General features: G+C 36.7%; 3 protein-coding genes across 12 annotated transcripts in view; 2 read left to right on the top strand and 1 right to left on the bottom strand.

Annotated features, from left to right (window-relative positions):
• LOC146481564 (prolactin-releasing peptide receptor-like) overlaps window positions 1-568 on the top strand; it is a 36,421-nt gene extending 35,853 nt beyond the window's left edge. For all 10 annotated transcript variants that reach the window (XR_014864446.1, XR_014864442.1, XR_014864443.1 and 7 more), the window contains one exon: window positions 1-568. This exon is cut by the window's left edge and continues 582 nt beyond it. The gene's annotated coding sequence lies outside the window, so the exon portion shown is untranslated.
• A 3,781-nt stretch (window positions 569-4,349) lies between these two features.
• On the bottom strand, window positions 4,350-5,172 carry LOC146481563 (mite group 2 allergen Gly d 2.02-like). Its single transcript, XM_085108332.1, has one exon. It carries the CDS (start codon window positions 5,050-5,052, stop codon window positions 4,597-4,599), a length of 456 nt encoding a protein of 151 aa, XP_084964458.1. The 5' UTR covers window positions 5,053-5,172; the 3' UTR covers window positions 4,350-4,596.
• Window positions 5,173-5,265: 93 nt separating this feature from the next.
• LOC146481562 (enteropeptidase-like) overlaps window positions 5,266-22,500 on the top strand; it is a 20,979-nt gene continuing 3,744 nt past the window's right edge. Inside the window, exons 1-14 of the mRNA XM_085108330.1 lie at window positions 5,266-5,377; window positions 9,424-9,588; window positions 10,266-10,389; window positions 11,045-11,136; window positions 11,403-11,486; window positions 12,367-12,509; window positions 15,962-16,037; window positions 16,669-16,698; window positions 17,076-17,219; window positions 18,220-18,452; window positions 19,846-19,975; window positions 20,304-20,444; window positions 20,921-21,153; window positions 22,286-22,424. Of these exons, the coding sequence (XP_084964456.1) occupies window positions 9,471-9,588; window positions 10,266-10,389; window positions 11,045-11,136; window positions 11,403-11,486; window positions 12,367-12,509; window positions 15,962-16,037; window positions 16,669-16,698; window positions 17,076-17,219; window positions 18,220-18,452; window positions 19,846-19,975; window positions 20,304-20,444; window positions 20,921-21,153; window positions 22,286-22,424 (1,687 nt within the window). The 5' untranslated portion in view covers window positions 5,266-5,377; window positions 9,424-9,470. The remainder of the gene's footprint in view (window positions 5,378-9,423; window positions 9,589-10,265; window positions 10,390-11,044; window positions 11,137-11,402; window positions 11,487-12,366; window positions 12,510-15,961; window positions 16,038-16,668; window positions 16,699-17,075; window positions 17,220-18,219; window positions 18,453-19,845; window positions 19,976-20,303; window positions 20,445-20,920; window positions 21,154-22,285; window positions 22,425-22,500) is intronic.

Genomic DNA, 22,500 nt, shown 5'->3' with positions numbered 1-22,500 from the left:
TCAGATCTTAAGGTCGGTGGTTAAAGGCCTAGTCTAGCCGCTGTGTTATTTCTTTATGCAGGAAAATATTCCTCCATTTTGTTTCCTCTCATCCCAGTGTATAACTAGGTACTACTGGCATGCCGCTGGGGGTAGCCATGGCATTGACTAGCATCCCAACCAGGATTGCTTCCTGTTACAAAAACCGGGTTAAGGTCTAGTCGTGTGGATCTCCTTTCGATTTTCTGGCCGGCTTATGGTTTTGTATGAAATGATTACTGATCATGGTAACTGAAATTTAAACACTTACTCTTGGCCAATTTAAACAGCTCAAAGCATTTTTAAATATTTCGTCATAGGCAATAAACTGACAATGGTTTAAATACTATAGTTTTTCCGTCAATAAAACTTGTCGGGGGGTGTAGCTCAGTGGTTTAGCGTCTGCTTAGGCCTGGTACCTAGTAGGAGAGCCGAGACCCCTGGGGCATAAGGCGGTGGAAGGCCGAAGGGTTGATTCCAGTCGATTTTTTATCTTTGTTTCACTCACGTAACATGATAAAAAATTGATAACCGATACTTTCCTTTATAAACTGAAAATAACCTCTAAACCGCCGTTAAGCAGGAATAAATGAAATCGCATAGAAATCAGGGAAACGTGCTTAAAGCGGAGCTTATAAATGACAAGATTATTAAAATTAATAATTCGAACTTGAGTGCATGGGCAGAAGTGGGGAGGGAGAGAAAATAATTAAGTGACAAAATGTATAGCGACCTTGTCGAAGCAGGTTTCGCTTATTCTGTATTCGACTGAAGTTTGAACTTTTAACTAAATTTCATGTTTATTAATTTACTCAATGGTCCTCAATGGCTATTCAACGTGAGTCTTAAACAATGGCGTCGGCAGAGCTCGAAATTAGAATGTAAATCCCAAGTAATTGAAACTCATTCAGCGTTTTATTTCAGTATCCTGTGAGATAGCTTTAAACCTGTATAACAATGAATTGGTTAAAAGAGATACTCGAATCCATGTGAATTACATTTTCTTAATTATTCTGCAAACGAAACGAAAGATACCATGACAACATATTTGCACCAGTTTCCTATCGCTGACTGAGTCAGTCAAAATTACACACTACAGAAAATAAACCTTACTGTAAACAAAAATTGATTCTTCTGTAGAATTATTCATCATACGTGTTATCACACATGTTTTGCTTTAATGTCATAAGTCGCCATTCAAGCAATTTTGAAGTCAACGATTCCACATACAACGATGTTATGATTCTGATCTAACAAGAGAACTTCCAAGAGGTAACTACCAGATGGACTTTGCTGGGGGACTTCCTCAGTAATTGTAAGCTGTACAGGGTTACCACTTTTTAGAGGACAGGTTAATCCGTATCCTTTGCAGACATCCCTGTTCCGTAAAGGCAGCAGAAAGCTCTTCCCCCATCTTACGGCGTACACATAGATCATTCCGCTTTGCACAACTTCTCGCGGGATGAACCTCAAAGTAAGAGACTCGTTTCCTCCAGGTTTGAAAACACAAGGATCATCGTCACAGGGAATTATATCCACGGAGAGGATTTCACCAAGCAGTTTCTGTGAAGGACAATTTAGGAAATGGACTTTCTTTGAAGTGCCTGCACCAATAGCTAGCATGATCAAGGCAAAGGATACAAAACCTGCCATTTTTTTTTTAGTTTTAACTTTGCCGGTAGCTTACAAGGCGAATACACCAAGAGGCAATGCTGTGATCTAGTGAGTTTCTGTAAGGATTTTATTATAAAAGGAAGCAAAAATTAACGCTTCAGTAAAAAATTGCGAAAGTGTCTCCTGATAATTTCAACCAATTAAAATCGGAATCAACGCTGAGATGTGAGTTTCCGGCAATCCTCATTTCATGTTTCGTTCCATACCCGAAAATTTCACACTTAATTTTTCCACTAAAAGTTCACATTTAGACCGGAATTCAGTCAGGAGCCGCCGGCTTAAGAAAATCTGAAATTATACCGAGTGACGGCGATGAGACTGGTGGCTTTTATGACATGGTTAATGGAGAAAACAAGTTATATATTGTGATTTTTTGACTGACGGTGTGGAGACCTTATTTTGTCACAAGTTGGGAAAGGTAAAGACTGAAACTTGTGTTTCAGGTTTAACTCGTGTTAGAACTTAAGCCTGCTTTTGCAAGCGTAGAATTCGACCACTATTAACGATAAAAAATCTGACCATATATGGATAAAATACAGATTACTAGTAGTGGAAAACTACTAACAAATATGTTTTGACTTGATAATGACGTTTAGCTAATGTGGAAACGTCGTCGTTTTTTAGCAATGTTTTTAATCTTAAAATGATTTTAAGAAATATTTTATCGCAATTTTTTCATAGTTAAAATGCTTTTCTGACTCACTTCTTCTTCGCATAAGAATTTGATTAAAATATTATATATTGGCATTGATGATACGTTGAAGATAGCTAACAAATTGCCATAAAATACAGATTATTGTTTTTATTGGATGAACTTATGAAGCGAAATCTGCCAGTGCTTTAGCGACACCTTTTATTTATTTATTTATTTATTATTATTATTATTATTATTATTATTATTATTATTATTGTTGTCATTCTCATTACTATTATTATTATTATTATTATTTTTTTTTTTTTTAGTAAAGAAGGTATTCAAATTAAAAATATAACAATCGAGATAGCTCAGGATTATGAGAGGAAATCGTTTCCAATAGTTGACCCCTTTTTTGAACAACACCCAATGCGGCGCGACATTGGACTTTTCGATTTAGTTTATTTCTTTGTTAAATGTTATGTTACATTGACTTATGTCCGAAAACCATTTTTCGATTGGGCAAGATTCGAACAAAAACGTTCTCTGTAAACAACTTCCCGGTTTGCGCGTTCATATATATTAGGGTTGTGCGCTGGCATTCATTCTCTGACCCATTTCAGCCACTTGAACGTAAACTAACAATGGTTCATTTGTATAAACACAACGTTTAGCAAGATTTCCCTTGCGCTTCCTTGCAGCGTAAAATTGTTTCTCTGTGATACCTAAAAAATCGATGAAATATTCATCACCATGGTTTATGTAAGGCCTTTTTGCCTCAATAAAAAACATACATGTCCAATGTATTTCCTTTTTTAAAAGCAGACCTAGCCACAAGTCTTCAAGCATCTCAGTGCATGGTTAGAGCCGGATCTGACCGGCTTACCGAAGGCCTTGTGTTCCATTCCCGTCGAGTACTCTGACTCGGATGATAAGCACTCTCTGATTAAACAATCGGAACTTGAGTGGGAAAGGAGGGCGAAGGGGAGGTTATATTGCAGCTTTTAAGTAACGAAATGTAGAGCGACTTTCTCGAAGCAAAAAGAAACGTCTTTTTTCTTATACCTCTCCTGTTTTAGTGACCGCGGTCGCTCCGCGCGTAAAGCAATTGACGATTTAATTTTCTGTACAGTGTAGAAGCGAATAGTTCAACCCAATTTTTAATTCAAGAGCATCAAACGATTATACGTCTTTCTTCACAGGTTTTCCATATGGAACCCTGTAAACAGCTGAGCCGTGATTTACACGGGTTCTAGGTTGGGGCAAGGGATGCAAGTTGTGCTATTTGTGATATCCACAGTTTCATCACATGAGATTGTGGTCCAAGTAATTTAATTAATGCCTCACGAAAAGAGCGTGTGAATGCACTCCGAAATGAATGCCAAACTTACGACTAAAAGAGTTAAAAAAATTTCGTCGCCAAGTTGTGGGAAAATTCGGCCTACCCACCATCCAAATCATGTTTCTGGGAGATAAAAAATAAAGAAAGATGTAGTTTCAAATTATTAGTTGATTAAATCACGCCTTTATTAGTTTATAAGCCATATGCATCTTCGGTCTTTGTTCTCTTTATTAGTACAAATTGTTAATAAATTGAAGGAAATAAAAATCCTTCTGTTAAGAACATGCTACGAATCAACTGTCTTATTAATTGTCCATTAAATAGAAAAACAAAATACATTGGAAATTAATTTAAACTAAGACGATATCTAAGCCCGTCCAAAAGTGACTGTAGACTATGTTGCAGCTTTTGCATGAATTGTTTGAAGCAGGTTTATCTTATTTTACTTTCGACTGAAGGTTGACCTTTTAACTAAATTTTCTGTTTGCTTACTCAGTGAATTGCTAATCAGTTCGAGTCTTAAACAATCATGCCAGCAAAGATCGAATTTGGAATGTAAATGATTCAAACCCATTCAGCGTGTTTATTTATCCTGTAGGTAAGACAGGTATAAACCTGTGTTGAATACCTCGGCATCATAACAATGACTTGATTAGAAAAAAAAACTGAGATACTCTAAGCCATGTTAATGACAATTTATTAGATTATTTTGCGACGTCAAACGAAATATACCTTGACAATATATTTGCACCAGTTTCCTATATATCGCTGACTAATTCTGTCACAATTACACACTACAGAAAAGAAATCTTACTCCAACTAAAAATTGATTCGAATGTAAAATTATTCATCAACCGTTAATACAGCACGGCCCTGAAAGGTAAAACGGTTATCACACATGTTATGTTTCAATGTCATGAATTGTCTTTCATGCGATTTTCAAGTCAATGGTTCCACATACAACGGTGTCACGATTCTGATCTTCCAGGACAGCTTCAAACTCGTAACTACCAGATGGACAGTACTCTGGGACCTCCTCAGTAATTGTAAGCTGTACAGGGTCACCACTCTTTAGAGGACAGGTTAATCCGTATCCTTTGCAGACATCCCTGTTCCGTAAAGGCAGCGGTATGCGCATCCCCCATTTAATGGCGTACACATTGATCATCCCGCTTTGCACAACTTCTCGCGGGATGAACCTCACGGTAAGAGACTCGTTTCCTCCAGGTTTGAAAACGCAAGGATCATCATCACAGGGAGTTATATCCACGGAGAGGATTTCACCACGCTGTTGTTGTGAAGGACAATTTTTGAAGTGGACTTTCTTTGAAGTGACTGCACCAAAAGCAAGCATGATCAAGGCAAAGGATACAAACGCTGCCATTTTTTTTAAACGTTGGCAGCATACACGGTGAATACACCAGGAGGCACTGCTTTGATTTGGTGAGAATTCTGTAAGGAAGTTTGATTTAAAAGGAAGAAAAATACTTGGCAAAATTTCGAAAGTGTCTCGTGATAATTTCGACCAATTAAAAACGAAATAAGCGCTGAGCTGTGACTTTCGATCCTCATTTCGTGGTTTGTTTATATCCGGAAACTTTCGAGCTTAATTTATCAACTATAACTTCACATTTAGACCGGAATTCAGCCAGAAGACTCCAGCTTAAGCAAATCTGAAATTATACAGACAAACGGCGATGAGATTGCTTGTTTTTATAATATGGTTAATAGAGAAAACTTATATATATTCTAACTTTTGAAATAAGGGGGAAGCGTAGAAACTAAAACTCGTGTTTCAGGTTTAACTCGAGGTAGAACTGAAGGCTGCCTTTACGTAGGATTCGATCACTATTTTAAAACGATAAAAAATCTGACCATATATGGAAAATATACAGATTACTGTAAGGCTCATTTACATACTGAAATGGTTATTTACTGCTCGGTTAAAAAAAAGAAACCTGCCTCTCGGCTGTTTTAAATAACTGCAATAACTCCGTTTATGTTCCAGTTTTAAGATAGTATCTTTCAGACCAGGCTAAAGTCGGTTGTCTTTTGTCCAGACGTTTTGTGTCTCTGCGGAGTAATTTGAAGAACCCCGTCTACTTTTTATTAAGTAGAATTAAACAAAATGAAAGTGTTTGGGAAGCGGACGATATACTCTTTTAGAGCGTTTGGTAGAGCTCCTAAAACCATTCATAATCCTTCGAGAAATTCAAATCGAAAGTTCACGAAATTTTAAGATCAGATTTACAAACGTCCTTCGAGATAGAGATTTTTTTTTCTCTCTTCATTAATTATTAAATAAATTTGAGTATCGCAGCTCGCCATAAATCTTCAGCTTTATACAGCAATAGATTAAATAACATGTTTCGATAACCCCGGACGCTCTCTCTGAAAGTGTCAAATAGTAATCGCAAACAAATTATTCGGAATGACATATTTGTCAGACAAAATCCAGGCAAAATTGAGAAAATGCCAGCGGAATGGGGTCGGCAAAATCAATTCATAAATAGTCAAGAGGTTGATTTTTAGTATATTTAGTAGGTTTTTAATATATTTTAGAATAAAGCTAGTAAATTGTTATGACATTCGAGTTACAGGCATCACAATCAATGGTGCTTTCTTACTTAAATGTTACCAAATTTCAAAACCCTGCTAAAACCTTGCTAAAACAATGTTGTTGTTACTAAGATCCCCAAAATTTCAGTTTCGCCGTTTCAGCAAAAAAAAAAAAAATATATATGAGAAAGGATAGAGTATGATTGGACAATTTATGAAGTGACAACAATTTGTTTAAAATATCATTTATAATATGATACATTGAAGATGGCTAACAAATCGCCATAAAATTCAGATTTCAAAGACAATTATCTTTTTTATTGGATGAACTTTATGAAGCGAAATTTGCCGGTGCTTTAGCAACACCTTTTTTCAAATTAAAAATAAATCAATGGGATAGTTCAAAGATATTGAAGAAAATCGTTTACTTTAGATGACCTCTTTTTGCAGACCGTCGAACGCGGAGTGGCATTTGACTTGGTGTATTTGTTTGTTAAATGTTATGTGACATTGACCGAAGATCATTTTCGTTTGGATAAGATTTTAAGCAATTTTTTTTCTGTATACCACTTCCTTGATCTATCTGCGTGTTCACATATTAGGGTTGAGCGCTGCGGTTATTTCTCAGTAGTTTCATAGGGGTAAAATGTATATTGCGGTGTTCATTCTATTTCGAATTTCATTGAAATTCCGTTATTGTTCCCTTCCAGGCCTTCCTTAACGTTAGCAATTGCACGTTTGTTGTATTTCCTGGATGCAACTATGGTGCGAGTTTCGCTTAGCTTATTGTCCTTCATAATTAATTGAAATTCATAACCGCATATACGAGTTAGTAAAGGAAAATATAACTAATGTGAAGCCCATAATACGAACGGTGTTAAGATTGCAGTTTGTATCAGTAAAATCGAGATCTGAATAACGGGACTATCGGGATATTTTGGGGCGTGTTGGCTTCGAATCACCACATTTAGGGGGAGGATGTAATACAAACGACATAAAACTATCTGCGTAGGAAGGTCTTGTTAAATTTCTACACTTGTTAAATTTTTCCCAAAGAGAAACCGTCTAGAAAGTGAATGTTGTGACTTGTTGTTTTTTAAAGTGTTTTAAAACTGCTAGCTGCCCATTTATAAATGGTCGAGAGAGCGAACAAAAAGAAAAAGGACACGAGTGAAAAGCGCTTTTTGCTCGTTTCCATCTCGCCGAGCTGGCGTCGCACTTTTAATTAGTTCTCTCGCTCGACATTTCAAAACGGGATCAAGAGCAGTTTAGAGATTTTTGAGAAGCGAAAAAGACAAAATTAGAAACAAAAGTTAAGGGGAATTGAGATTGAAATATGAAGTTAAATTTACGAAATTCCGTCCATAATTCAGTTTTTATTATAATTATCAGCAGGCCTTAACATGAGTGATTTACTCGAACGATTGGTATGCTGGTGAAAAAGATATTTGATATAATACTGCATCATGTTTAGAATAATCAACCGAAGACTCAGTTCGTTTAGTTTCTCGTGGGACCCAAAAATTTGTACTTTTTCAGTGCTCAAAACAGTTAGTGTTTTTAAAAGTTTCACGTTAAAATGCCAAAACAACAAACAGAAGCCTATTTACATTCTTGATCTAAGAAAAGCTACATTTGTGAAAAAAACTAACAAAACTCCAAGAAGAATAAAGGTTTGCGCCCATCTTTAATAAAGTTTCATCTGATACCAGTTATTGGAAACCTTTGTTCATAAACGGCCGTTTGCACAGGTGAGGCTTGATGCAATTTTAGTGGCGCTTTTCGAGGCTTTTTCACAAAAAAGGCATCTAAATTGCTACGTCTACACAGCTGATTTGAAATTGCACCTTAAAGCAGCGCAAAAACACGCCGCAAAAATTGGATTAAAGAAGGCGTCTCTTATGGAGTGAGCTGGGAAGCACTTTTTAAATTTCCAAGAACTTTTTCATATAGTCACCTATATGTGGATATTGTGATCAGTCTATCGTTTGAAAAAAAAATTCTATATCTACGTTTCTTAAAAAATGTTAAGAAACCGTTAGAAACAATAATATTTAATTTAAAAAGCTGATCCGACTAAGGCATATACTGTTTGACACCTTTAGAACAATTCAGTGGAGTCAAACCACTTTATAATTAAAACCACTTCATTGAAAGACAAATTTGCAAGGCCTCTGACTTCCACCTTTTCCATGGAGCAATCAATTGCTCTCTCTGTTCAACCACCTAAGCACCAAGATCGTTTAAACTCCGTTTCCCGTCAAGTTCTTATCGTGGTTTTCAATGACACAATCGTTTTTCCTATCTGTTAGAAACCTGACTGTTTAATCGACCATGAAGTAAATGTAAACAGAAGCTCTCTTTGCACGATAAACGTGGGAAGCTGCCTTAACAGACTTTCAGGAAACAACAATATTTCTATTATGTATAACGGAATATTTACTATCTTCCAACTTGCACTAACATTTTGATGTCATTTTTATCATGACAACCCTCGTTGCGATTGTAAATTACTGTTTAAGCAGTTGTTGCAGGTGTTTCTGTGTAATACTCTGAGTTCATTTTGAATGGCAGTGACTAACGAGATAAAAGCCCGTACTTGCGATTTCCTTAAGTGCAAAAGTCTTGGGATTGCTATGAAGGCTCTTCTACTATTTTGCGGCCTTCTGGTGGCTGTTTTGGCCTCAAACCCTGATGGTAAGACTAAGAAATGTATATACATTTAACATTTACTTCATATGTTTTAATACATATGTTCACTCTCAATATTACTCCTTTTCCAACTAAAACTGACTTTAATTAAAATCACTGTTTTCCGCTAGATTTATGTTAAAACATGTAGCACACAGAAGGAGATAGCTTTCTTTTGCTTTTAATTGTCAAAGCGTTCATTTAAAAAAGCGTAATTCAGTTTCATCGATACAATGCCACTGAACTGTGTCTTTTACTGGCTATAAGGCAACTACGCCACTTGATTTCAAACATCCCGTCTTTACCATGCTTCTAAGTTAAACTTAACTGTAAACACTTTGTTTTGCCACAGCAGGAGCACAGCGCGTAAAACGCACGTCTTCATGTAACTCATTCCATTTGAATTTCTTTTATTCTTCCTTTAATAACCTAATACTCTTAATTTGTCTATGCACTTTTTTGCTAACGTGACTACAAGCCGTTGTCGTCCAATTTTTCTCTTTAGAAAATGTTGAACTCATCGGAAGAGACGGTAGCCTCGTTGAGGGGGACATGCGCTTAACTCCCGAACAGCAAGTAATGATTGATAGTGATGGTGACGTCAGAGGCTCAATTACAACAGGGAAATGGCCAGGAGCTGTCGTACCCTACGAGATTGATTCGTCACTGAGTTAGTTTTAAAGTAACTGGGAATAAACCTGAAAGATGCATTTGCATGATTAGAATGCTAAATTAATTACCATGGTCCAGGATTGTAGAAAAAATGGTGGTGAATGGAAACTATTAATTACTTCGTTTAGCTACACATGATCATGGTGGATATCGATTCCAGCTTGAAAACTTGGGGATCCCCTTTAAAGTTCGTCTTTTTTATTTTATGCAAAATTAACAAAGATCAAATGTGGTAAATGTTCTTTGCTCCAAAAATTATCGATGATATCACTCCCGAGTTGTCTTGCTTTTGGATCAATTAAATGTAGCAATATTCTGCGATTGTCAATATAATTTTTGCGCGTTTCTTATAAAAATCTGTGAAATCGTCGTGAAAAAATTAACACTAAGTGAAGGAAAGCGTTATCATAATACATATTCCATTTCTAAATTAAGCATATTTCAAGCATATTTCAAGAAATTTCAAACACTTTCTGCGAAAGAGTCAGTAGCATTGTGGTGATACAAACAGTTGGGTCTACCATGCTACATTAACTGCAAGGGCTGTAACTTATCACATGCAGTGTCTTTATTAAATGGATGACTGGAACCTTTGTATGCATTAAGGTTTAAGTTAGGCACACAGAAAGTAGTTCGCTAGCTCAATGCATTTGTACATTCTACGTAATTTTTCAGGCTCAGAATCTAAGGCAATGGCGGTTATCCGGAGTGCCATGCAAGAGTGGGAGCAGAAGACATGTGTCCGCTTTAAGAAACGGTCCACTGAAATTGCATACATCTCACTATTTAGAGGATCTGGGTAAATGCAATAGTATAACCATGAAAACTAGTAGCATAGATGACTACATAACAGAATGAACGCAATTGTCATTATGGCAACCAGCCACATGAAATTAGTTCGTTTTGACCAGCTTTTTCTTCCCTTTGTAACTGGATGAGAATGAATGAATCTCACATTGAGCATTTGAGTTCACTTTTCCTCTCACCAGACCAATTTTCAATTCTGAGTTGCAGAGTAATTTATGACAAGGAATGAATTTAACTTTGAGCATTTTGAGTTCATTAATTTTTCATTCGATAGTGTTATTTTCAAGTGCGAGTGGTATAGTGATCTATGAGAATGGATGTATGAACAGAATGAACATGAACAGATGTATCTAGCTTTTAGTATTTTGACTTCATTTCCATTGGTCTGCAAAGATCAGGTGTAAGGATACCGGCCATTGTAATGCTCGGATTGAGGGCTCTAGAAAGGAAGTTCCATGCGGAATCTTTCAGAAAAGAAGAACTAAACAAGGCCATCGCGCTTGACCGGGCTGTATGCAGAGAAAGCAAACAAATTATCCCACAGAAATGCACACATACATAGAAATACAAAAAACAGTGGCAACATGCTTCGTGCTCTCCGCGGCGATTAATGAAGTAGTACAACTAATTTAACCTTTGTTTTTTAGGTGTTGGTCGTATGTTGGAAGAACAGGCAAAAAGCAGCAACTCTCATTGGCTTCTGGGTGCTGGTACAACGGCATTGTAGCTCACGAACTGGGTAATAAAAACAATTCTAATCTTTCAGGGTTAAATATGTCAAACTTGATCGTAATTTTGCCTTTACATAGCATGGATGATAAGTACATATCATCTATACAACTTAAATATTTATTTACTCACGATACATTTTTCAGTCATGCGTTAGAATGGGAAAACTGCTTACAGAGACGAGGGGAAATATCACCGCCGTAGACGTGAGCGAGTAAAGATAAATTAAACAAATCACCCGAGTAATTTTTGGTGAACTTTTTTTTTTATATCCAGGACATGCGCTGGGTTTCTTTCATGAACAATCGCGACCCGATCGCGACAACTATGTGACAATCATGTGGGAAAACATACGTGAAGGTAGGTACAAATATCAATGGTCTAGATAAAAGCAGTGAGGAAACATGTCTGTTGTAAAACGCAGGAGTGTCGTGTTTTTCATAAAATAAATATCAATGGGTTTTCAAGGGTTCATCCCATTCGAGATGTCACTGGTCACGATCGCAGACGATCGCAGGACCTTGTCGCTGTCACGATGTCAGTTTTTTAAGGTTACGTTCTGTTGACCGTATTCCAGAGTGAGAGAAAACAAATATCTCAAAACGCGATCAGATGAAGTTAATCAGCAATTATTCCATGAGCGCACGTTTGATATGAGATGATAGATTTGTTTTCTTTTGAGGCACCTTGAGCGGGAGTTGGCTATAAAAATCTTTTTTCTTAAAAGTGCGGGGGTGCGATATTTGTTCATTACAAACAAGCCAAGAGATACGGCTAGATGTCACTAATTTATTTTGCAAAAGAGATCAGAAGACGCTTTTCGGAATGTCACGTGACACGACTTATGGAATCGCATAATTATGCAACGTTGATATGAGAAATAAATTAACCGCATAGTGCGTTATTCGTGGTCGCCCATTTTAAAAAGCAAAAGGGTTTTTTTTGCTGTGGGCACCTACTATAATACGACAAGAATAGCACAAAACAGACTTCTAGTAATCTGGAATACAAAGAAAAAACGTGACCCATTGTGCGCGAGGGAGAACTGACGTTAAAACATCGTTGCATACTGTTCATTTATTTCTCAAACAACCTTCTGTATGGAAAAGTTAAATAATCGGACTAATTTTCATAGAGCTGAAAAGAAGAAGCTGTCACAAATTTCTGGAGATGTGTTACAATGGCTCTGTTAGCCGAGTATAAGCAGATCTGTGTAATCATTCTTTCCTTTGCTTCATAGCAAACAAGCACAACTTTAAAAGATATGGCACGAATACCATCAACTCTCTTGGAACACCCTATGACTATGGCTCAGTGATGCATTACAGTGCAAAAGCTTTCTCCAAAAACGGCAAGCCAACAATTGTCTCCAAAAAGTCTGGGGTAAGAACAAGTTTTGTATTCAATAATGTACGGTAAGGCCGGAAACTTCGGCAAAGCCCCACTGCATTCTGCGATCTAGCGTCGATCACATTGACGGTAATCGACCTTTCACAAACTTTATTTCATTATTGAATGAAACGAAGTTTCTCATTCCACCCAAATGCTGGTTTTATAAATGTTCAAAATAGCATATTATGACATAACAAAATCTTGAATTAATTAATTAATTAATTTATTTATTTATTGATTTATAATTGTGCCATCTGCTAATCTCCCCCAATCATTGAAATTTTTTTTTTTTTTTTGAGAACACTTTATTGAGTACTTCAGAACAGTACATTCCATTAATTATATTACTATATGATACTACATCACAAAACAAAAAAGAAGCATACTTAACTATAGTTACCTACACAACAAACTAGCTACACAAGTTACAATACAGCTAACACCGGTACTAACAATTATATCGTTACTTGCAATACGATGCTAATAACTTACAATACTTACATACCTACAATACGGTACTAACGATGTTTACAGTACTTATGATGCTTTAAAACTACAAACTTAAGCAACAAATTACACAATTACACAATACTTGCTGGCACACGGCAGCCTTGCAAAGCAGAATAGCAAAAAAAAAAAAAGGACTAAAATTAAAAGGCTCAAAGACTTATTTGAAACTTAGATTTGTGTTTTTCAATTTTAAGGTGACTCTTTAAAAAAGCACAATAGACTTCCCAGATATACTCTTCTTCTCTTCGTGACGCAATATAGATGAAGTATTTGGCAATAATTAAACAGAGGTTCAAGCCAAGGCGACGAGAGAGATCTCCGTAGTGAATCCGTATATATTATTACTTGTTCTGATAAAGTGATTGAATTTGGGGTTTTTCCCTTCCACCAGAGGGAAAATTGAGTCCAAAAAGTCTGCACAAAAGAGCAAGTTACGAAAAGGTGTTTCAATGTTTGTTTCTCGTTACAAAGGTGGCATTGCTCCTTTTGAACAAGCGAATCCCTGAAAAGAGTGGCATTAGTAGGTAAAATATGATGAATGATCTTAAACTGAAAGATAGCAAGTCTAATGTCTTTAGTAACTTTGAAGGGAATGCTGTAAGTGAGCCGTATCGATTCTTTGTCGAAGTTAGCCTGTTTTATCCTCCTCTCTGCTGTAGGTCTTTCGAATTTCTTTTGCACAAACATTTGGTTTGCAACTTTGCAAGAAATTTTGTCGGGAGAAAGTTTGTTATTGTTATTTATGGAACTCGTTATAGGACCGCTTTTACCTTTTAATAAATTAATCCATTCTTGAGGGATCGCGTGGCAAAGGCCATAATATTTCAGAAAGTTAGTCTTTAACCGAAATGTGGATACAAAGTCATTAAAGGTTAAGAAAGAGTCGCCTTTGAAAATATCACTGACTTAAGTAATGCCAGCTTCATGCCACTGCTTGTAATATACTGAGGATCCATTAATTTTAATAAACCTATTGTTCCAGATAATTTCATCTAGTATTTGTTCTTTGGATTTAGGAGTAGAGCAAACTAGTTTTTTGCTTCCTAGGCTTTTTTATAAAAATCAATATAGGTATATGGGCTTTTAGGATTCTCAGATCGAAATTGCATTCAAAAATAAAACGGCCACCAACGTTTTCTAGATATGCCAGAGGAATGTAACTCCACCTGGTAGCCGGATTACTGCCATTTAATCGTTTTATCCATGTGACTTATCATAGTCGAATGCTTAATTTTCACTGTTTTGCCCCAGATAAAAGATTTGATTGCTTGACTTACCGTAGTGATGAAAAACGATGGAAATGATAGCATAGAGGTGTTATAAATAAGTCTGGATAGTGCAAGAGTTTTCAGAATGGTTATTCGACCGTATAATGTGAGGTTCCTGGGGTACCATATATTAAGTAGAGTTTTCATGGAAGTAACTGAGCTTTTGTTCAAAATTTTTTTGATGAGAAATTTCTCTATTATACGAAAAATGAATTCCAAGTGCGTAGACCGATTCAGAGGGCCATGTAATGTCGAAATGCTTTGTCTTTCTATTTCGACTGGCACCTAACCACATTCCTCAGTTTTGCTTTTGTTGATTTCGAGACCAGAACACTTCTGGAATGCATCCAGTAACTTGAACAGATTTTCAGCCGACTCGAGGTCAGCAGCAAAAGCGGTAGTATCATCAGCGTATTGTGAAACTTTAAATTCTTTGTTAAAAATCTTTATTCCGCTAATGGTCTGATCTTGTCTAATTGCATTTCCTAATATTTCTGCACATAGTACAAAAAGAACACCGGAAAGCGGGCATCCTTGTCGTACGCCTCTCTGAATTTTAAAAAAACTCGGAAGCGTATCCGTTATTCATGACGCAACTAGAACAATTGTTGTAAAAAGTTTTAATCCATCGTTGAATTTGAGGACCGACATTAAAACGTTCTAGCGTCTTAAACAGGAAGTTCCAATCGAGTGTATCAAACGCTTTTTTAAAGTCGATGAATAATGCGATGTCATGTATGTTTTCTAATTCAGTTACTTCCATAATGTCTTGTATAAGTCTGATGTTTTGACCGATATAGCGACCTTTTACATAACCAGTTTGATCTTCATTGATTAGTTTAGGAAGAACCTTGGCAATTCTGTGGGCTATAGTTTTGGTTGCGATCTTGTAATCTACATTAAGTAAAGTGAGAGGTCTCCAATTTTCAAGATAAGATTTGTCTTTTTTCTTTTTCGGTATTACCATAATGATCCCTTGCTTTTGAGTTATGTTCATTTGTCCCCGATCGAGTGCGTAATTAAAACTTCGTGTGATATCTTCTCCCAGCAAAATACAAATAAAATTCTACAGAAAGTCCGTCGCTCCCTGGGCACTTTCCTTTAGCGCATTCTTTCAGCACATTATAGCATTCCTCATTGCGAAGGGGATCTTCGAGTTTGTCTTGTTCAGGTTTGTCTAGTTTCGGCAAATTTGCATCCTCAAAAAATAAATCATTATATGTTGCGTCACACGAACTAGCAGTGTAAAGGTTCTTGTGGAACAGTCTCTGTGATCTCAAGATCTCGTCTGAGTCGTTAATTTCCCTACCATCGTATTTCAACTTGGTTATATGTGCTTTAGAATGCTGCATTTTTCCTAGGTTTAAAAAGTACTTGGTGTTTTTTTCACCTTCTTCATGCCAGCGAATCCTGCTCCTTACAATGGCGCCCTTTGTTTTATATTCCGTGATCTTATTTTATTCAGCTCGGAGGTGATATAGTTGTGCGATATTTTCTTTTGATTTGTTTGTTTTAAGCACATTCATCAGATGATCTATTTGTTTTTGTAATTCTCTTTCTTTGCTTCTTCGGATTTTACTCTTTCTTTTCGAATACTGAGCAGAAAAATCTCTCATCGAAATTCTTGAAATACTGTTTTTTTCTTTTTTAAATTTTATTTTCCAGGTTTCTTTTGGACAACGAAAAGGTCTGAGCCCTATTGACGCCCAGCAAATGAGCCTGCGTTATTCTTGTAAAACAGGTATTCTTTTTTTTGTAAAGCATTTGCAACATCCAATCATGATAGGCTCTTGGCAGTTGTATGACATGCGCAAATTACTATGACCGCTGGTAAATTTCGTTTATTTTTTCTATATCCCATGAGGCTATAGTTCCTCTGCCAGAATTTAACATATCCGGTACATCTGGAATCAGTTATCACAAAGAAAAAGAACTGTTCCTCTATGAGCAAAACCGTTTCTAATTGCTGTTTAATTGGGGAATACTTATTCCTTACCTCAGTTATTTAATTGTTAGATATTGATTAATTGCGTTATACCCCACCCCCTCCTCCCCTGCTTATTATTTGCACCTAAACAGCGAAATTCTTAAATTGACAAACAATACAAATTAAAAAAAATAACGAACAAAGACAAAACAAAACAAAACAGCAACCAACACTGATCAACAACAACGACAGGGGTCGGAAGCAGACAATTATTTATAAGTTTAAAAGTTACGTCTTTATGACTAATTAATGACAACTTTAATTTTACTAATCAGCCGTGGAGAATTACAAAATACGTGGATGTACTTTTTCTGTAGCAGATGTAATAAATTCTAACTATTTGATGACAAATGTTCATAGTCTCTTCTTTAAATTTTCTTGCCAGCCACCAGTTCTCCAGGCACAAAACCTCCAGGTAAACGTTGAATTGAACCCGAATGAGAGCAGTTAAATGACAAACCATTTAGGTGCAGTCTGTTCCTTTGAGTTGTGATGCACGTGTATATAAAAAAAAAAACCAGTGTTTGATCCATCAGTAATTTCGCTCTGTTCATATGTAAGGTTCTTGCCATCAGTTTTGTGGTGAAGTCATCACTTTGAACCGCTTTCTTCGGTAAACCTTGCAAGTAAAAAACAATATGGTAATTGAAAAGTTGATAAAGCCGAGTGGAGGTGAGTGAACGGATGCCTGAGGTGAAGGAAAAACTATAATACATCTGTTAAAAGGTTTATTTCCCTTCGCTGTGGCAACTTTCCAACTGTGGCAACTAAATAATTTATTATGTTTCATAGTTTCAGGACCAATCAGTTGTAACTTTGACAAAGGTCTCTGTGCTGGCTGGAGCCAGTCCAAATCTGACCAATTTGATTGGACTATTCGAAGTGGAAGCACTCCATCTTCTGGAACTGGACCATCAAGTGGGCATTCTGGTGCAGGTAAATAAAAATGACAATCCATGGAGTAATACTTTTATAGACCAATCGGCGGACAGTAGTTTATTCATAGACCCAAACTTTATTATGTTTGCCATTTTTAACATCTTTCACCAGAATGATTATAATGCTTCTCAATACTTAGTAATACTTAGTAATACTTTTATAGACCAATCGGCGGACAGTAGTTTATTCATAGACCCAAACTTTATTATGTTTGCCATTTTTAACATCTTTCACCAGAATGATTATAATGCTTCTCAATAAAGAAGCAACAAGTGTACTTGGAATGTATAGTACATGTCGCAGTACTATAATAGCGCCAGGGGATACTACTCTAGCAATTCCAAGTGATAAAAATAATTATCATATAAACAGTTTGCAGTACTCTATGAGTTTTCAGTAATGGGTTGTCGTGCCGTCTAACCTAAGAACTATGATATCACATGTTAGCGTTCCCTAAATAATTTGGATGTGACAGATATATTGTTTTCAGTCATTGATGCAGGCATACTTGGAAAAAGAAAACTCCGAGTTCTCCCAACAGGAGTCGAACCTAAGACCTTCCGTTTACTAGTTCGGATACTCAGAAAGTGCAGGTTATAGATTAGCGTAATGGTAAAGTAAGATGACGTCCTTATTCCAGGAGGTGGCACTTAATGGCTAAAAGCTAACAACCACGTGGCCCTTGAGCAGCGTTAGAAACTAACGTAGATTATGGTGAGTAAGAAATCTATTGAACAATTGGAGATCGAATGCCTGAAAGGGAACCATCAGAAAAATTTCGTGGATGGGCTATTCGTGTTCACAGCTCCTTTGACACAGGCTTAGCCTTCGACTGAGCCAAACGTGTGCTTTCGCTTGAGCAATGCGCCAGCAACTATCACATCCCGAGAATTGTGAATGTAAAAATTTTTCAGTGATTAACTTACGTATGATCTCAAATAATTGTCCACTTCATTTTGCGTTTCCCTGTTTCGTTTCTTTTTCTTCTTATATTAAGGTTCGTATGCCTACATTGAGACATCGTCCCCTCGTGTCCAAGGGGATAAGGCGAAGCTAATGCTCTCAGGGCATACTGGTGGAGCTGCCTGCCTCACGTTCTATTACCATATGTTTGGTACAAGTATCGACGAATTAAGCGTCTATCTTGGCAATACGAAGGTCTTCTCTAAGAAAGGTGCTCAAGGAAACATGTGGAAGAAAGCTGAAGTGTCAATTAACGGTCAAGGAAATGTGAGATACATTAATATTAAACGTGATAATAGGATCCAGCTCTTAGTAATTAACTATGGGAAATAACTAAAACAACGATGATATCCTCTTGACAGTTTTATGGCTTTTTATAGTTATCTGGCTCCCTTAAGTTCAAATACCACATATCCAGGGCTCATATTTATTGACGGACTTAAACTACATTTCAAAGCATTCAGGGAAATACCCAGGAAAAAAACCCTATTAGTGTCAATTGAAGGACTCGGATCACAACATTCATAACAGATTTTATTCATCAATTGGAGAAATTAATTTACCCGCCTCAATCCGTGAATTAATGTTGAAAGTACTGGTTTTTATATGCCTGAGGTGTGGCATAGTCTAAAATCTACATTCCTCTTCTTATTTGCACGCAACCTTTAAACTAATTTAGCCTGCGCCTAAGTTAATTCCTTAACACGCCCACTCTCATTCCTTTTTTTCAAGCCCATGAAAGCAATGAGAATGAAGTTGGAAGATGTTTAGAATTTCCAAAACTGTTACTTTTGGGGTCCGTAAAATGCCACGGTGGTGGCCTGAGAATTTCGACATTTTATTCTGCGAAGTCGCCAACGTAAAAAAAATAAACCTGAAGAAAACCAATAAAGAAAGGTTAAAATAGCTTAAATATGTAAACGTTACGAGGAAAACCTTTAAATTCCTAATAGAAATTTCGAAAAACAGGGCTGTAAAAATTTTGTTACTACAGGAATATTAAGTCACACAAAGTGTGAACTGTTATGTTATACTCGTGCAACTCGTTGTTAGATAAATTTTCATGGAAGTACCCAAACTAAAGTATGATAAATTCCGAAATTATTTCTGGTTACAACAAAGACCTATGCTGCGTTCATCTGAACGCAACCATAATGCTATTATAAGACAAATGAGTTATGTTTAATTTTGTACTTCGAATTAGATTTGTACCCACAACGACGGACCTGGTGGACACATCAACCAAGCTAATAAGGGACTAAAATATACAATATTCTAATTACTTGTCTCAGGTCATCGACATTCTGCTTAGCTTAGTATGTAATAAAACAATTATCCCACTCAATCTTGACCTATATGGGGGATTACTTGCATACAATTTATACCCTATACAGAGTTACGCCGCCTAACTGTAACGTTGTTATAAACAGTTCATTTTCATAAAAAGGGAAGGAGATTTACCACTTTTGTTGAAAGCAGGGTCAGGTTTCACAGCTCGCGGTGACACTTATCGATGCTTTTTTTCCTACCCCTCCCTCTACTTCATCTTGTGGGCTCGGTTAGCCTAAACGTCAACGTGATGATTATCATAATTAATTAAATCTAGCAGTCAGTTAGGAAAATCATGTCAATATGGTTGTTTCAATTGTTTTACTTCCAGATAATTTTCGAAGGCAAAAGGGGTGCGTCTTATCAGGGAGATATCGCTATTGATGACGTCTCTTTGAAGAAAGGATCATGCAACGGTGGCGGAGGCGTTGCCACAACAGTCCCACCAACCCAACCGCCAGGTGAATTGCGTTAGCCTGTTTACCTTTCCCGGTGGACCCCCATTTCATGCTACTTCATCTGAAAATCCAACTTTAAACTGCCAATAATCTTGTAATCATCTGCAAACATAATTTTCATGAAAGCAAAGGTGACTTAAGATAAAAATTTTGGTGGATGAGGAGAGGGGGAACCTTTCTTTTTAACTTCGGTGGTTCTTTTTTAAAAAATCGTCCAATATAAAGCAAGTTTGTATAGGGGTTATTAATAGTACAAAGGATGATGATGTTGATGTTGATGATGATGATGATGATGATGACGTTGATGATAACATAAATTTTCTTCGGTCAGTCAAACCAGTAAAATGCTCTTTCGACAACGGATTATGTAGCGGTTGGATTCAGTCCAGTTCTGATCAATTCGACTGGACGGTTCGAAGTGGCAGCACTCCTTCGTCTGGAACTGGGCCTATGACTGATCATTCTGGCAAAGGTATGTGCATTTAAAATTTTTCGAAGTATTTTCTTAACAACGAATACATTCCTTAATAGCACTTTTTGGTTTGTGATCTAGTGTTATTTCAACAAATGATGCTCTTTTTGGTTTTCCAAAAAGTTAAGAAATGTAAAGTATTAATGTTTAGCATTGCTGCCGGAACGTCCTGTCACCTTGCACCTTTCCAAAGACGCCATAAAGTCAGAAAGCAAGTTTTATTGAATTATGTTATATAATAGTAGACAGACCCTGTCAAACTCTCACCTTCGATTGGCGAGGTAACAAGTGATAAGTATTCTAAAAAATATTGTTGGTATATACTTCTTTTACAGCAATTTTAGACCAACCGTTTCATCCCATACAAGTGAGGATCATCCTTTCTTGATTGGATAGAAATAGATTTTCCTATTATTTCCTATTAAATTTCCTATTATTTTAATTTGCAACTGTTATACTTTTATTATTTGTTCAAGGGTTATACATCTACATCGAGACATCAAGTCCTCGCCAAACTGGTGACAAGGCAATAATCAGCTTTAATAGCTTTAGTGGGGGATCCGCTTGCCTCTCTTTCTATTACCACATGAATGGAAATGATGTTAAAGATCTGAACGTCTACCTTGGCAGTGCAAAAGTCTTCTCCAAGAGCGGGTCTCAGGGTAATGCTTGGAAGAAAGCTGAAGTGTCTATTAGTGGACAAGGAAATGTGAGTCATCTTCAACTGTTTACTCCTTATTGGCTGTTTACAAGCCTTAATATTATGGATTCTCAGAAATCTCGATTGAGCTTACCACTTCGAGACTTCTTGGGTGTAACTGTAATGAAATACCTGCACTAGCCTCCTCTTTTCTCGAAGATCTCTTGCCCAACTAACACTAATTCTTTTTCGCAACCCAACACCATCAGTGGCTGATAGGGTCATGAGTCAGAAGTAGAGGTTGTAATGTTTATAATTATTGCTGAATGGTGTAACATGGGAAACACCCCATTCCCTCTGGAAAAGAAAAAGCTGCGTTTTATAGAAAGCCCAACTTTCTTTTTAGATAAAAAAATCTTCACTTAACGTAAATCCTCAAACAAGCGGGCGTTTATTTGTGGACAAGGCAGGAGGTTTTTTGAAGGGGAGGATGGGGCTTATCTAACGTTCCAAAATTGTGGCCAGATGGACAATTTTTAGTAATAACATTTCACCGTGAAAAAGATAACATGAAGTAACTCATTGTTGTTCATATTGTTCTGATAGTGGCGCTCTTCATTGGTGTAATGCGGATACTTAGACTTGGAAATTGTATTTTTAAGATATAAACTGTTTTGTTGTTGTTGTTATTTTTTTTCCTATTGTAATGTATTCAAGGGTGGGTCATCTTTAATTCTGGGTAGCTAGTGACTTTACTGAATAACGAGTGATAAACACTACTAATACTATACTCAACCTTTCCCTTCTTAGTTTCCAATCCGTACGAAAAACATAGAGGACAGAAGGCGTCTCATTGAAATATCTTGTTCATACCCACTGGCCAAAATGTCCCTGAACGTTCAACAATGTGAACTAATGTTGCATGAAGTTCTTTGAACTACGTGCTTACATGCACTATTCAAGAGACAATACAGTTATAAAAGCAATAATACCCTGACAACAAACAGTGTGTAAACTCTTTTGTTGTTTTGAGTGTGTGTTTTTTGTTTATGTTTTCTGCTCTTTATATTCTTTTGTTGTTGTTGTTGTTGTTGTTCTTTTTCTTTTTTTGTGCCTTTGTTTGGCATATACAATTACCATAACATGCATTCATGTGATTTGACCTACCAGCTTAACATAACTTGGTCCCTTCCGGTTTCAGATTGTTTTTGAAGGAGTACGTGGAAATAACTGGCAAGGAGACATTGCCGTTGACGACTTTTCCTTGGTTGGTGGATCTTGCGGTGGAGGTGGGATTGTAACTCCACCACCGCCAACTAACGGTCCCAAACCCCCGATAGGTCAGTGGTTTATTCCTTCTAAAAGAGACATTTGTGTCGGCCACACGAGATTCAATACCCATTTCCAATCAATTAT

Source organism: Pavona decussata, unplaced genomic scaffold, assembly GCF_977016875.1.
Source record: "Pavona decussata unplaced genomic scaffold, jaPavDecu1.1 SCAFFOLD_49, whole genome shotgun sequence".
In the NCBI taxonomy this organism is placed as follows: Eukaryota; Metazoa; Cnidaria; class Anthozoa; order Scleractinia; family Agariciidae; genus Pavona; species Pavona decussata.
The sequence above is the reverse complement of the archived record's forward strand: the minus strand, read 5'-3'. Positions and strand labels throughout refer to the sequence as shown.